General features: G+C 44.8%; 1 protein-coding gene across 1 annotated transcript; it reads right to left on the bottom strand.

Moving 5' to 3' along the window:
• Window positions 1-2,894: 2,894 nt before the first annotated feature.
• LOC6590955 (GTP-binding protein Di-Ras2) lies at window positions 2,895-15,323 on the bottom strand. The gene is made up of 6 exons (XM_026986008.1): window positions 14,952-15,323; window positions 11,237-11,404; window positions 10,656-10,765; window positions 7,756-7,949; window positions 3,928-4,057; window positions 2,895-3,850 (listed from the first exon to the last, which is right to left on the bottom strand). Exons 1-6 carry the CDS (start codon window positions 15,114-15,116, stop codon window positions 3,775-3,777), a joined length of 843 nt encoding a protein of 280 aa, XP_026841809.1. The 5' UTR covers window positions 15,117-15,323; the 3' UTR covers window positions 2,895-3,774.
• Between the last annotated feature and the right edge of the window lie 1,034 nt (window positions 15,324-16,357).

The raw sequence follows: 16,357 nt of genomic DNA, 5'->3' as shown, positions 1-16,357 counted from the left end.
TTTGTTCCGTTGAATAATACTATCTATATAGAACATTTAGCCATGCCCACTCAATTTTGTACGATTGATGAATCAATTCTATACATGATTGGCCTATTCGAAATACTTGCATTTATTGGATTTTTATATAAAATTGAAAATTAAATTAATAGATGACAAAAATACTAAAAAACACCACATGGGAGCGCGGCGAAAACCAGTTTCTACAGTATATACGGTCTCACTTGAAAAATATACCGAGTGGTGCGCGCCAAATCGAACTTTTTTGAATGTGAGCGACAAGGACTTAAATGTTGTCAACCGGGCCTTTATCTATGCCCACATAATATTATACGATTCATGAATAATATTTCTACTAAATACTTGCTTTTATTGTATTTTGACTAAAAACTAGCTTTAAAAAATAGCTAGTTCGGCAACAGTGACGCACATCTGGAAATTCACTGAAAAAGCATTGACGCGTGAGCAAGAGCTTTACAGTTGTGACTATAGTACGAGTATTTTTCGCCAGATGTCGTCTTAAATGTGATAGCTGTGACCTCACCTCACCTCCGTCAGAAGGCGCCACGGTAATGCGGATTTCGTTGAAATTTCAAATTCAAAGAGAAATTAATGCTAATTAAGCTACTTTAAGTCTCCTAGCAACGGGCCACGCAACTAGGATTGGCCTGAGCATTTCTCATTCGCAAAACAAGCCTACACACACGCTGCAGTGCATGGAATTGAGCCAGTTTAATGCAAAATCAATGCCACTGTAAATTGCATTCGAAATTTTGCATAATGTGAACCAATTAAGCAGCGCGCTAGAAAAGCTGTTTATTGTTCGGAGTGGTAATAGGCTACCTTCCTGGGGGCGGTTCTCTGTTCCCCATATGGATATATGCAATATGCAAATTTCAAATCATCACCAAACACGTCTGCTTTAAGCTGGAAAATGGCGGATTTATAGGCCAATGCAATTTATAATATGAATAAAATTCCATTAGTTACTTTTAATGGACACTGCGGCTGGCTGGCTTACTGTAAAGGGAGAGCGGATACGGGGTCACGGCACTACTTTTAATTGATTTAGTGGAAATTGCTTACTGTTCCATTTCCATGGCTGGCGAGCAGCCTGCTGCCTGCTGCTGCTGCTACTGTTGCTCTTAGTCCACCGGACACAGAATGCGGAATGAAATTTATTATGCAATGAAATCAAACACTACAGACCGGGGCGCATTGGGACGTATTGTGGTTTATTTTAACGGGCTAATACAATTGTCAATAATTCAATTTGAATTGAAATTCAATTAGTCTACAAGTACATGACAGTGATACACATATGTACGCACACCTAGAAAGTTATTTTGGTTTTTTGTTTTATGCTTTTAACTATTTTTAGGTTACAGTATTTTTGGATTTAGTGGTGGTAAGTAGAGCGACTCCCATTTGGGCTTAACTTTAATTGGTAGAACAATCGAATTACGTAGACAAAAATACATATGTGTGTGTGTATTTCAAAATTGGATAAGTGGTTTAGCCAGCTGATGTACATATGTACTGATATACTGATATACGGTGTACGGTGAAATCTTAAAGAAATGCCGGCTCTCCCATGTGTTCCCACTAGTCGCTGATATATATATATATATATATATATGTAAACGTATTGTATGTATGTTTGTATGTAGGTTACAGTTGGTTGATAAGAGATCGAGCGCCAGTGAGGGCTCTTAAGATTTGTTTCATTTAACTACACGCAGTAACAATGTATAAACCGTATTACATATAAAACAAACTCCGCTGCACATTGTATTCTTATACATATTATATATAACTAAATAACTCGTGGCTTGGCCATAGCCTGGACCGAAATGAACTAAGAAATTAAAATAAATCTCTATTTAAACTACTGAACAAATCAACCTTTCTGCACAGTTATATTATACTCTGTACATACATATGTACATATGTATATACTGGTATGTATGTATGTTATGTATTCTACAATATACCATCACAATTCACTTTGCATCTGCTTTTATTCTTTTCATTTACAAATCCATTAGTTATCTCCTGCCATGCTCTGTACCATCTAACAGTTTATTCCGTAGTCTTTCAAATAAATCTTATTGAATAAGTAATTCAGAGAGACAGACAGAAAGAGAGAGAGAGAGAGACAACACAAAGAGTTTCTTATCACATGCACCCACAGCACACATGCATTCACACCATTGCAACTGTGACTGTAACTGTAACTTGTGTGGAAATGGATAATAATTTGCATGCAACAGATTTGTCGAGTATTCTTTATCGTAAATCTCCCACAAAGCACCGAAAAATTTAACCAAAGTGTGCTTTGTGGGAACTTTGATTTTTTGGCCATTTAGCATAAGTAGTACACCCTGTATAATCCTTGATAAACATTCCTCAAAAACGCATCAAATTTATTTTACAATTACGTTTTTTGCATAGTAAATTTATGTATGTTGTACTTTCCGTAAAAGATTTTCCTACTTTTTCAGTGGTTCTTGAAAGCCAAAAGAAAATGCCACGAAATTGCTTTATGGTATTCCTTTCCCCACACTCTTTCTCGCTGTGATTTCCTTTTGGCCTTCATGTCTGATTCAAGTGGAGAGGAGCTGCTCAAATCCAAACCTCTTTACCCATCCACCACCATTGGAACATCAAGATTTTTTGAAACGCTTCAATATTGACTACAGTGTCAGCTAGATGTGCAATTAAGTTTGTGTACACTTGTAAATATGTATATTCCATTTAGAAGTAACCTTAGAGCTATGTTTAAGTTATTATACCTGCAGGTATTATGATAGCCAGCCAATGGAAAACGCATTAAACTTAGTCTTCTCCCAGAATAACAACGACTGAGCCATTAATTTCTCGTCAAAAGGAACTCTATGAACTGTACTACGATTCTTCGATGCCCCGCCAGACCTCCCCCTCTCCCGACACTGATTAAATTCAAATTCCGCGCACAAATTTCCACCTCAGGCAAGAGTGAAATTCTCAAAATTCTCTGTGGAAAATCTATATTCTTTAGTCGTATAAAAGTAATTTCAAATATAAATAAACTGGTCCCCCTAAGCAGTAGTAACCAATAAATCGAAATGGTGTGCCACTCAATTCAGTTCAAGGAATTAATAGCCCATCCTAATGCAGACCCTAAACCGATTTCCCCTGAATATTTGTAATTAACTCAGCTTAAGAGTTATTTTTCCATAGAACCATAGATGCAAAGTCCCTGACTGACAGTTTCTCTCTCTAAGTAAAACTGAGAGACATTTTGGCATAGATATCTGACAAATGGACAGCGACCATCGGACTCGACTGCTGGATGCGGTCTGGTAAATGCTACAAATGGGAATATAATCTGCACTCTTTAAATAATATTTTTCCTGAACGCATTCAGGCATGGAGTTTCATTTTGGAGTATGCCATTGTGGCACAAAATAATGCATTAGATAGCCAATATGCAAATACGTATTGCTTGCATACACTAATTATCGAGTTGTACATTTATTATCAACACATACGGGTTACAGGGATACTGGGTGACTGGGTGACTGGGTTACTGGGTTACTGGTTTGTTTGCCTTTGAGCAAGTTTGGGTTTCACGAATTTAATGCCGTAAACACGTTATCAACTCATTACATCGAACAAAAATATTCGCGCCCTTTGTTTATGCAGACTAATTAACTGCAATCCACTATTAATAATACATATTGTGTGGCCACATAATCCATAATTTAATTATGCCCCCGACGCCTTGAATATTTACTGCAAATTGCAGTCATCGGATGCGTTGTTGATTTGCTGTTTGGTCTTGCGGGAGGCGCGGCGGATGAGGGACCTGAAATGGTAATGAATATGGATATTGGGCGATAAGAGACACGGGGCACGCAGAATGCAGGCTCCTGGGGCACTCACCTGGAACGCGGCTTCAGCTTCGCTTCGGCACTGGTGCTGGCCACATCCACCGCATCGACGAGGCTGGAGGGCTTCTTGTCGCCGCTGCCCCCAGCCGCGCCCAAAGCCGGACTGTTCATGCGGTTTTTGTCTGTAACGGAATTTAATATTTGCTAATTAGAAAATTTCCTGTTCGTTTCGCCACAAAGGGAATGCTGCAGTTTGTAATCCAATTTCCCGAATGCGGTAACGCGTGGCCCTTGTCCCGTGGCGCGTGTGACGGTTGCTGGAGCAACTGCAGCTGCCACATGGCTGAGGAACCCATTCAAGTATGCACTGCTGCCGCAGAAGGCTGGCATAATTAACTTGAGTAGGAAACAGGGGCACCACACTCGAGAAACTTCCACGCAATTCATGTGCTTCTCGAAATGAGTTTTTCGCAGTCGGTTGCACAGATGGAACGAGTATGGAGATAAGACCGATGCAAGACCCTTTTGGCATTTTCCTCTTATCACAACTCAGCTCCGGAAAGGTGCTCGAACTGGTTGCAACAACCATTTACCCATTCGAGTCGACTAAGCCACGCCAATGAAGTTATTAACTTCCGACTAATCCCCAATCAACCTGCCATTACCAATCCGAAGGTATTCAATTTAAGCAAAAGGTGTTTGCTTGTTGGCTGAGCTGCTGCCCTTTGTGAGCCAGTCAAGCGTCCAATAAAGCCCAAGACAAACAAAGGACTTACAACGGACTGCGACGAACCGAGGTGTGAATCATGGAAACCATAACGAAGGCACCCACAAAACTGGACTGGAGTCGACTCAAATTAGTTATAGCAGTTTAAAGCCTATTAAGCCGTCTGAGTCTATCTCTGGCTAAATGATCCGTGCAAATGGAATTATTGAACTCGTCAGCAGTTGATTGTCTGTGTGCCAGAATGTTGCACGACCAGAGTACTTCTCTGTGGCGACTGTCACCAGCAACCCCATTGTTGTCAGAAAAAAAGCGCGAAAATAAGAAAAAAAAAAAATGAAAAGGACAATAGATGCCGCTGAAGCGCAGAGCGCGAGAGAAGAGCGGCCCCCACTGCTGCCAAAGGGATAGTAAATACCGACTAAGCGATGCTCTCTAACCCTGCGCAACCCCCAGCAGACTTTCAGTCAGGCAGAGCTCGCTGCAAAACCTAGGTTTTGATGCCGGAGCGGCATCATAAAAATACTGCCATCCCAGCACGAAAGCAAACACATACGCGTATCGTATGTGCTGGGGTGGAAACGGATGGATGTGGGTCTGGGCTTGGGGCTCGTTTTTGTAGATATGAATTGTGCATATGCGGCGGGAATTGATGCGTATGCCGTGTAACAGAAATTTAAATTAAATTTGTTTTATTTTCCCCTGTTTCGTGTGGGTTTTCATCAGACGGCGGCTACAAGCCTCGGAGCTGCGTGGCTACAAATGAAAGAAAACACAAAACATTTGTGTGCTCCACTGCTCCAATGCTCCAATGCTCCAATTTTCCCCTTGCTCTTGTGCGACTAAATGGATTTGGCCATATAAAATGGGTTTATACGAGTGAGATTGCAGGCCTAGCTGCTCGATGGGCAGGGTATCGGGAAGTTTGAGCTTTAACTGGCAACAAATTCAACGCATAAACGTGGCGCAGGACGTATCTCGCATTTGAAGTATATTAAGAAACTCTCACAATTGAGTTTAGCCCGGGGCTGGCAGGCAGGCTGCTTGCGGTGCCACCCGAAACCTCCTCAACGACCCAGTGTAATGGAGGGGCTGGGGAAGCCGCTTTCTAGCCGCAGCATGTGTATATGTATGTATGTGGCCTGCAGCCTTGGCTTTGTCTCATGGTTTCAGCTTACGCGCGAGGCCATTTTGATGTCCTCACTCAAGCACACATACACCGACACTTCTGAGCTGTAAGCACGTGTCCTGGCACACTGAAACACTCACAGAGACATAAACAATGCCAGCCGCAAAATGGCAGCGCCGCAAATGAAATTTCTCTGATTTGTTTTTGCATATGCCGCGTTGTACTTTTTAAGGCAATTACTCGACTGTGGCAAGACCCACTCCTAGCGACAGTCTCGGCGCCTTGACTCCTCAAGTGATTAAGTGCTTAGACCCATTTTTGGTGGTACATACAGGTCCGCTCTGAGGGCTGGGCTGTCCGTTGAACTGCCAGAGGAGTACGAGGGCTCCTGCCACTCGACCTTTGCCATTCCGACCACAATTGTCGCCGTGTCTTGACTGCCTGTCATCGACAGTTGTGGCTCTTTGCACCAAATATTTGACAACATTTTTGGCCAGCATTTAATATGTTTTGTGGACACACGCAGAGAGAGAGAGAGAGAGAGAGAGAGAGAGAGAGAGAGAGGGGGGCGATAAAGAGTGAGTGAGCACATGAACATGGCTGCTTTTTGTTTCGCATTTAAATTTAAATTTGCTGGAATGTATGGGCTAGAATCTTCACTCCGAGGCGTATGCCAGCGGCCAACTTTGCTCTTAATTTGAATGACTGAACTGAATGGAATGGAATGGAAAGGAACAAGCTAGAATATGTTTAAAGGGAGAAACATGGTTTTGGGGCAACTAAAAATGTTATCAAAAGTCCTCCAGGCAAACAGTTCAATTATTGGCAGCAATGTAGAGAGCCGGAAGTGGGGGGGGGGGGGGGGGGGGGGCTTTGAACGGCAGCTCGTAATGATTCAACAACTTTTTTCTAGAGCGGAAATTAAATTAATTATTTGCCTGGCCTCTAATGTGGTGAGGGGGAAGGAAGGAGTCAGCGGCAACATTTTGGGGAAACATTAATTAACTAGATATTTATACTTTGCGGATCCAAAATTGAAAACTTCTTGAGGCGCGTCCCCGTCCCCATCCCCCATCGGCCGACGTCTGCTGTTCTTTCTGTTTTCTGTTTCACATGCCGCGCGCCAAGTTTGTAATGAGATAATAAAGCATTCCATAATGGGGTAATTAGAAGGTCAAGCTCTTTAATTAATACACGTGCTTGGCCCTCGAACATTTTGATCAAATTCGGGACTGGGCCGTCGAGAAAGTGATTCCCTTCCACAAACAGAATGATGTCTTCCCTTGTCTCGGGCTGGTGTTTCGTTGCTTCTGTTTTCTGATTGGACCTCCTTTATGTCGCCCGATGAATAATGAAAAAGAGTTTGTCTTTGTCAATTGTATGGTATGGGGGTGGGATGGGAGCTGGATGGCGATGGCGATGGCGATGGCGATAGCCTGATCCATTTTGGCTGCCGAATCTCCACATTTAATTAGGGTCCTGCAATTGTGCGAGTAGCAGCCCTGCTAATTGCGTTCAATTAGCCAAATTGGCACAAATGTAGCAATGTTTAAAGAGAGCCCATTAATTGGCACCCGATTTTGGTTCGGCCTGTACCGTGCTGTGTGATTTAAAATGAATAAATTAATAAATGTCCTTCAATAATTGATTAAGCCGGACGGCCACTGGGTCCTAGTCATGGCCATAAGCCCCAGATTAATTACACCGTTGACCTGCCAGAGACGTGGGCTAATTATTGCATTTATGGGAAGGCGCTTAAAGCTCGGAATAATGTTGTAATTGGACTTGGAAGTGGCACGCTCCGCTCAAAGCTCGACTGAAGGACCCATGGAAGGCCGGAATTGGCCGCCGTCTGCGAACTGTGAATAGTGTGACACAGCAAACTTTCAATCATAGCCGGCGAATATGAATGTGTAATTGATATTTGAAACTGCCAAAGCCAAAGCAGCGGGAATGCTGCAAACACTGGCGATGGTCCATGGCCATGACCATTCTATAAGGTCCCGCCCCGATCGCCCCATACTTACTGCGACTGGACGAGGCACTGACGTAGGCGGAGGAGCGGCGCTTGAATCCGCTGGGCGCCGCCTCGCCGGCCACCCCGCCGCCGGACCCGCTGCTGCTGCTGCTGGTGGGCAGGAAGCGGGACAGGGAAAGCAAGGACTTGAACAGATCGGTCACGTTGCTGTCCTCTTTCGCTGAGCACTCGAGGACCTTGGCCCTGCAATGGAAAAAAAGCCAAAAATTGTTTGTTAGTGGATACTTTTGGGAGCTCTGTATACGGATACGTAAACGTAGACGTAATGAATACATCCGAAACTTCGGACAAGCGAAAATAAAGCGAGCAATATGTAAATTCCGAAAAAACAAACAGCAAACAACAGCAACAATATTGTATGTTCGATGCATAGCATTCAGTGTTTTTGTGCGCCGCAACAATGTGGAACATGGGGCAAGTGGCATGTGACAGGGGTCTCAACGCCAACGACCCGAGGGCAGGAACAGTAACAGTGGCAGGGGCAGGGGCAGTGGCAATAGTGGCTAATGGCTGAATTGAGCATGTCATGGTTTCGCTGCAACTTGCGGCCACCAAACCGATTCGCTGTGCCGACAAGCTGCGGCAAGGCCGGAGACGAGGAAGAGGCACGGTTGCCATGCCCGCACATACATATTGATATGTGTATCTATCAATATGGCCAAGTAAACAGGTAACATCTGCACTGAAAACTTTTGAAATATGCGACAAATTTCGATGCTTCAAAAATACTTTTCTGAGAATTTAATTTCGTTAAATATTTATGTATCTACTACCTGTGGAAAGTGGCTTTGGGACACAATTTAAAACCTTTATGGCTCACTCAACAGCAAAAAAGAATTAATATTTATGTATTTAATCCACAGATTTTCATTTAATTGCCATGGTCGAGTGGGCAACACAAGCATATAGATGCCGGAATTGTTAATGCCATAAACTGCCACGGCAGTAAATCAAAGTAAAAGTGTTGGCCACATAGCCGCAGTAATGTTTTTTCATATTACTAGAATAAACATGGCCAGAGAAATGCGCATGACTTTGCAATTAAATGCTGTATAAACACAATGCTCCACCTTTGACAAAGCAAACCAATTACCCGTGAGTATGCATGTACACAGTTTCTATAGTTGCATACCTATGTATATTTATCTATATTCAGTCAGGCTGATAAATGCACTTGGAGTGGCGTACTCTCGTAGCGCTTAACCGCAGACAGAGCCGACAGACAGACAGACAGACAGACAGCCAGATGGTCAGGAAGCATCAGCAGAGCAACAAATTGCATTGCCGCTTGCTGCTGGAGAATGCTTCACAGAACATGCCACGTCAAGTCTGTGGGGCTGTGGCAGCGCAGTGGGAGTGGGAGTGGGAGTGGATGTGGGGATTGGGATGGGGATGGGGTCTGCGGTTGAGCTGTGTTGAGGTGCGAGATTGTGGCCGAGGGGTTAAGGCGCTTCTCAACCCGTCCCAGCCCGACATACCCAAAACCGCACCATCAATCTACGTAAATGTTTAATCCAGCAGGGATTTTGTATGTAATGCTAACGCGAATAGTCTGCTGGCGTGAGTACTGTGCTCTGCCGCCCGTGTCCCGTGTCCTGTGTCTCGTGTCCTGCTTCATCCTCTGCCATCTCCATTCTTCGGTTGAGTGCGCCTTCTGTGTGGTGTCTGGTGCTTTTAAATAAGTTTACGCACGCATGTTTTACCCGCAACACGAGCCGGCCTCGACACGCCTCCTCCATCCGCTGCCCCGGGACTTGGTTCAGCTTCGCTCCTCCTCCTCCTCCTCCTCCTCACCTTAAATGGAATTATGCCAAGCCCCTCCAGGGCGGTTGGCACGTATGTGATTGTAAGTGATTTTTACGAGTCCTGGTTTGCGGTTTATTAAGGTCGCAATTACAACATGAAAACTGCCTTCGGTGGAGGCAAGTGCGAAGCTCTTTCATGGGAGAGGACATGAATACCCCTTTCAGGACCAGTTGTCACGCGAGAAATGCATTAAAAGTGTTGATGTTGAAAACACAAAAGTTAATCAGGTCAGTTCCAGTAGATCGCATAGTGCCTTAAAGAGATATTCCGGCAGTATGCTGCCAATATCCCACTCCTGTCCCCTCTCTCGCAGTCGGAAAAACTATCATTGAATGCAGTTGGAAGTAACGGAAGTAAAACTTATGCATATGCATGCCATACTTGTAGGTATCAATGGGACCAGGCAATTAATGTTCTATGCGACAGCGACACCAATTGCCACCGGGCATGGCCAATTAGGAACTATTGGGTGGGAATATTTCCTGGGAAATGTTGCACGGCGAATTGCTGTTTTCGATCAGGATCTTAATCAGGTGCTGTTACTCTCTCTGTTACTGCTGGCCATGGAATGGCCAATTTTTTTGCCAACAAATGCCACTTAATGAGCACCGCAACCCCATCCTCGGACAATGCAACTGATTTCGGTGGCAAAAGGCTCCGGGAAGTGCTCGCCGACACTCCCTTTCACTGCTCTGCCTGCTGTCAAGCTCGCCGTCGCTTAATTTCATTTGTAGCAATTTAATTGCGCCGCTTGCCGTTTGCCTTCTGCAGTTTGCAGTTTCAGTTTTCCATTTGGCATTTCCCTTGCTATTTGAATGGTTTGGTTGGACGGCGTTGGGGGTTGGGGGTTGGCGGTTGGGGGGTGAAAGGGGATGTTTCGTACAATTTATGGAGCTTTTTTAATTCCACTTTGTTGCGTTACTTATGAAAATTGCAGCTGTTTTGGTGGTTGTGCGGTTTTGGGGGTTGCCCCGGCACTGGCTCTTTTGGTCCCTAATTGCTGTCGCCTGCCGCAGCTGTTGTACAATTTTATTTGGGGGGTTACGTATACTCGTATTTTGTTGAATTAATGGCTGGACTTACCTTAAGCGCGGCAGCTCGCAGAAAACCCAATCTGTCACCTCCTCCTGTTTCACCTCCCTGTGGGTGGGGGCCAGGTCGGCTTTGTTCCCGGCAATCACAATAGGAATGTCCTGCAAGGCGACAAAAAGGGAATTAGCAGAGTCGAATTAGAGAGTCGAGTACGCGTATTAGGAGCAGCTCCAATTGTACTCCAAAGTCTGGAAGCTGAAAGGCCCGGCACAAACAAAGAACCGCTCCCGCGGCTCCCGCAGGACGGGAAAAGTGCGCGATAATTGACACTCGGGAACAATGGCAGCGCGAAGCGGAAAACGGAAAGCGAATAGGAAAACAATAACAGCAACCAACTGCAGAGTTGGAGAACAAGAGCTCAGTGCGGGCGGGCCTAGTCTCTCATCTGCTGGCGCTCCGCCTCAAATGAGAGCATTTTAATTGCTTTGCGGGCTGGGGCCATCACACTGCGTATGAGAGATTTCTCTCGTACTACAGCTCTTCAGCCCGCACCGCTGATTACATCCAAAATGCAGGAGTCCATCTACACCTCCACCTCCAGCTCCACCTGCAACTTTGGATGCAACACTCACCTGGAAGTCACCGCGCTGCTCTCGGATCTCCTCGAAGCACTGCTTCACACACTGGAAGCTGGGCGCTGATGTGGCGGCATAGACGAGCATGAACGCGTGCGCCGTGGCAATGGAGAGGCGTCGCATGGCAGGGAATTGCATGTCACCGGATGTGTCCAAAATGTCCACCTGCAACGGAGGCGGAGCATGCAACATTGATGAGCAAAAATTACGTGTAATGAAATATTCCATGGCTCAAATTTGATTGCAGACCGCACCCGTACCCGCACCCGCACTCACTCCCCGTTCGGTTTCATATTTGATGAGTAAATTTTAATTGGGTTTCCCGCAATTTTATTAAAGAAAAAACTGCCATTTCATTTAACCTTGAAATTCTGTGAGGACTCTCCATTTTAAATGTAAAGAGAAGAGCGAGCCTTCTTCCATGCCTAGGACAAGGACGAGTACGCCGTGGTGGTGTCGGTGTCTGGGTGATGGTTCGTGGTTCGTGGTTCGTGCCTCGTGCCTTGTTCAATGCTCACTTGATGCCACCTAATCCCGAGTGTCGGCATCTGTTATTTTGTATAGCGTGCTGCGTGGCGTATACGCGATATGCATTGTTCCCAGCCGCAGTGTCAACAGCGTGCTAAGGCCAACGCCAAAGCCAAAGCCAAACGTTTAGCAGTGTCAGTGTCTGCTCTCCGCGGCAGCCCTCCAGCGTCCCCTGCCCTGCTGCTGCTCCCCATTCAGCCTTGGCTTCAGCTATTGTGACGCAAATTTGTAACGCATTGTTTGGCCGGAATGAGTAAACTTTATTAAAAACACTTTACGAAATGACACAATTTGGATTTTCGGCACCGATTCTCATCGTGTCCATGTGGCAGGCATTGTTCATTGTTCGGTTCGGTTCGGTTCGGTTCGGTTCGGGTCGGAGGCATCGAGTTCATAGCTGGATAGCTGCGTCATACACACTCGCTCGTACGACACAAAATTGCTTTTTAGGAGCAGAAAATCGTTTAGTGCAATGTAATGTTCCCGTTGATGGCCACACGCAGCTCCGACAATCAGTCACAGCGGGTTGCAGTTGCTTCTTGTTTCCCAACTCGAGTAGAGGCCATTAAGGAGAGCCTCGACAGCAGAAACATTAGTAGAAGCAGGAGCCAAGCAGGAGGCAAAATGTTCTAGGTAAAATTGATTTGGATGCATTTTGCCGTTGGAGATTGCATAAATCACTTTAAGCCTTACTGACAGCCCTCGAGTGGAATTCAATCTAGACACAAAGATTCAGCCCACGCCTTACCTGGCGTCCTTAAGATGGCCATTGGGCGCCAAAATGAAATTAATTAAAACGACATTTTTCTGGAAAGAGAGCCCCAGAACGAGACTTGGCGACGACGGCAACGACGACGCCACCACCAACAGTGTCGATGTCGCCTTTCAACATCAATTCTGCCAGCATCGACATCCACATCCACGCCGACTATGATGATCATAATGATGATGCTGATGACGGTGATGATGGCAACGTCACCTCCATCTTCCACCCAGCGCAGCGCCCTATCCCGTACACCTATTAATCAACTTTCTGCCCCAACTTTTCCCGGATATACCCGTACTACTCGTACTAACGCAGAGTGCTTGCGGTGTAAGACAAGTTTGAACAGCAAATAATCAGCTTAAACACTAACAAGGGAGGAGGATGAAGGAGATGTGCCATCGGAGCAGGAAGTTCCCGGCCATGACAAGGCCCCTAGAATGTGGCAGAGCCAGTGCTGTCTATTCGCACGGAAATCTCTCGATTCCCGCCATATTTGGCTATTTTTGGTTCTGTTTGGAGGGAAAGATAACTAAAGTGTCTCAAATTACACAATTCACAAAGCATATATTGTACATACATATACGAGTATTCGACATCAAAGATGTATCCAGCCATACCCCAATGCTATCGATTCTTGTAGAGTCCTGATTCCAGATCTGAACTTGAAGCAACGTTATCTACGTGTTGCAAAATTATATAAAATATCCAATATAACAGTCGAGCTTCTCTATTACGAACTTCCGTACAACGAAGTTTTCTATGTTATATTTCTAATACGAGTTTTCCGTATAACGAATTCCCCTAGCTCTGCAAAAGTTCTTGATCAGAATTTGAGGAGTGTATTTGAGTGAGTATTGGAGTGAATTTGGGTTTTAGTGTTGTTTGTAAAACATGGATTTCCCGATGGATATAATACCCGAACCTTGAAGAGTGTAGATGTATAATAGATTTGCGTGGTGGAAGGCTCCGACCCTATTATATATATTTGTATATCGCTCTCTATGTAATCTGTTTTTATTGATATATTTCCAAGTCCATCTCTCAGAGGTAGATCAACATAATTGTGAGTCCTTACGCCCCCACAAAGGACGAAAATCTGTGGCATCCACAATTTTGAAAACACGAGTAAACCGCAAACCAATCTTCCTCGTGCTGTTCTGGCGGAGGGGCGCGAGATAAAACGGTTCGTGTTGTTGTGAGAGGAGAACACAAGAGACAGATATAAAAATAGCTCATATATATGTATATATATATTTATATATATGTATGTACCAACTGAGTATTGGGTATAAATATAGAGCCGCGGTTATGGAAACAAATAAGTGTTGATTGCAATCGATTGATTGAAAGACTTTACGGGATCTTATGGTGTATTTGTATTGTATTTATTTTTTAAGTGTTTAAAGTTGTGTGTGTTTTAGTGTAAGCAATATAAAAAAACAACAACAACGCAATAAAAGGAAACAGCGAATAATATTTAACGCTACAGCATTACTGTACGGGTACGGGTGTTTTCGATTGCTGCTTTTACTGATTTTCTTGACTTTAGTATTTTATTTATATGTTTTCTATAAATTTTGGTTTTCTTATTATTATTTTACAAATATTTTATTTTACACAAAACGGACAATATAAGCATTTCGACTTCAAAATATACCAGAACGAAAGAATATATAATATACCAGGGTGACCATCCTGAAACGAGCGGAGCATTGCAAAATAAGCAGTAAGAAGTAGGTGTCTATGTGTGTGTCTATGGTGAGAGAATTGAATTTCTTTAGGGCTATTGACGGCTGCTGTTCCGCACACTAGGCTCGCCTCAAGTGCATTTAAATTAACAAGAGGTCATTCGATCAACTTGCGTTTTCCTCATAAATATACGATTATATGTACATATGTGTAATCCTACTTATTTATGCCCTCGGGCAGCAACAGAACAGGCATTGAGGAACCGTACTCAAAGCCCCAACCTCCCAGGACGGCATCCCTTCTACTCCATTAGCAAGAGACCAGGGAAACCAAGGAACGCACGTGTCTAGGCGGCTTATACTTTGCATATGGAATTTAATGCCTAGAGGTTGTGATGCTGTCTGAGATTTTTGGACAGGCTATTCTCCAGACATCCAATTAGTAGATTTCCGCCTAATTAATGTGCTTACTTGCAGCATTTCTGCCAGTTGATGGTCACTTTGATTGGCCCAATGAAGTCCGCCTCTAATTGCAGGCTTGCACTTTAACTTATCAACTTTGAGCGCAAGCGAACAATACGCGACGGAAAACAAAGGTCCTCTTCAAATGTCAGCAAGTAACTACAATGAACCCCTAGTACAGCAAGACTTTTTTCATATTTACACTAACAGCATTGTAGGGCTTTGTTCCCGGACTCGTACCCGGACCCCGACCCGGACACAGACTCACCTTTAACGTGACGCCACCCAGGTCGTACTCGCGGTTGTAGAGATCCTCGACGGTGGCGCGGTACTTGTCTGTGTAGGTTTTAAATAGGAAACGCTTTACAATGGAGCTCTTGCCCACTCCGGCCCCGCCAAGCAGCACGAGGCGTATGCGTTCCAAGTCCGCCATTTTGTCCCAGTCGCCGTCGTCGTCGTCTGTTTAGACTGTAAATCGTTTGTCGCTCAAGGAATTGGCCTCACTTGAGAGGCTCTGCTCCTGGCTCTGGTGCAAGAGGATCCTTCTTTGTCGTTTACTTTCAATGGAATGCCTTTGGCTCTGTGTACATTTGTGTGTGTTCTTTCTGCCTCAGTGCTACAGCTACAGCTACTGCTGCTTCAACATTATGTTTTATTGCTGGTGTGTTTCTGTTTCTGGAGCAGCTTGGGTTCGAACATTATGAGTCCGAGTGTGGCGTCACACTTTAGTTTGATTTCCGTTTTCCGTTTTAATGTGGATGTTCTGGCACCACTTTCCCCTCTGCTATTTCCCCAACAGCTAGAACCGTGCGGACTTCCGCTTTAGCGACTTCCGCATCCGCTCGAGGGTGGCCGCGTTGTGCTAAAAGTAAACAAAAAGCAGGAAATGTTTAGGTAAAATTTAATCTTCGGCTTATAGCCCCCCAGAGCTCCAATTCAAACTTTTCCTATTTTGAAATGCTGCCGGGAATGCTCAACAAATTGCGCAGCTCGAACCGAAAGTATCTGCGAAAGCAGCTGCATGATTGCAACCGCAATTGCAACGGCAGCCTCCACTCGTATGTAATCATAATCGGCTCACGTGCTTGCCTCGCAAATCAGATAAGCGTGTAGTGCAGGCCAAATAAACCCACATCGATACAGAAGCCAGAAGCCAGCATCCAGCCATCTGAATCATCGCAGTCCACTAGGATGCAGCGGGTGGAGTGCCTGCTGTGGATGCCCGCCCGCCGTGTGCAGGGATGGATGAAGGGCGTACTTGTACGCCATTCAGGCAGTCTAAATATAGTAGCAGATAGTGCATATGGCTTATGAAACAGCACACAGATACTACAGTCGAAGCAAAGGATACGGAAGGCCCTTTACCATGTCTATACGTGGGAGTACTCGTACTCGTACTCCTGCATGCTAAGTGCACGGAGCCAATTCAATTTTCAAGCTTTTTTCCAAGTCAATAGCAGTTTGCACCTGGGCAGCACGCCGGCTATACTTGCACAACTACACGGCAGTCTGCTCTCCATCCACCTCCACCTCCACCTCCTCTAATTGCAACATGATATAATTAGGTTTCCAGGGAAAATGCAATCTATTCCAGGCAAGTGCACATATTGCGGGGGCTTGGGGTCGGCTTGGGGCCACTGCACATAGCTGGCAAAAATTTTGATAAATACGTAA

Source organism: Drosophila persimilis, unplaced genomic scaffold (genome assembly GCF_003286085.1).
Source record: "Drosophila persimilis strain 14011-0111.01,24,50 unplaced genomic scaffold, DperRS2 tig00000002-arrow-pilon, whole genome shotgun sequence".
Classification (NCBI taxonomy): domain Eukaryota; kingdom Metazoa; phylum Arthropoda; class Insecta; order Diptera; family Drosophilidae; genus Drosophila; species Drosophila persimilis.
This window is presented reverse-complemented; position numbering and strand designations above follow the sequence as displayed.

Bases quoted from the DNA above. Each gene is read 5' to 3' on its own strand.
- LOC6590955 (XM_026986008.1), bottom strand. From the start codon at position 15,116: ATGGCGGACTTGGAACGCATACGCCTCGTGCTGCTTGGCGGGGCCGGA. The intron at 10,766-11,236 runs GTGAGTGTTGCA...GTCGCCTTGCAG, and splicing joins AGCAGCGCGGTGACTTCCAG to GACATTCCTATTGTGATTGC. The intron at 3,851-3,927 runs GTGAGTGCCCCA...TTACCATTTCAG, and splicing joins AAGCTGAAGCCGCGTTCCAG to GTCCCTCATCCGCCGCGCCT.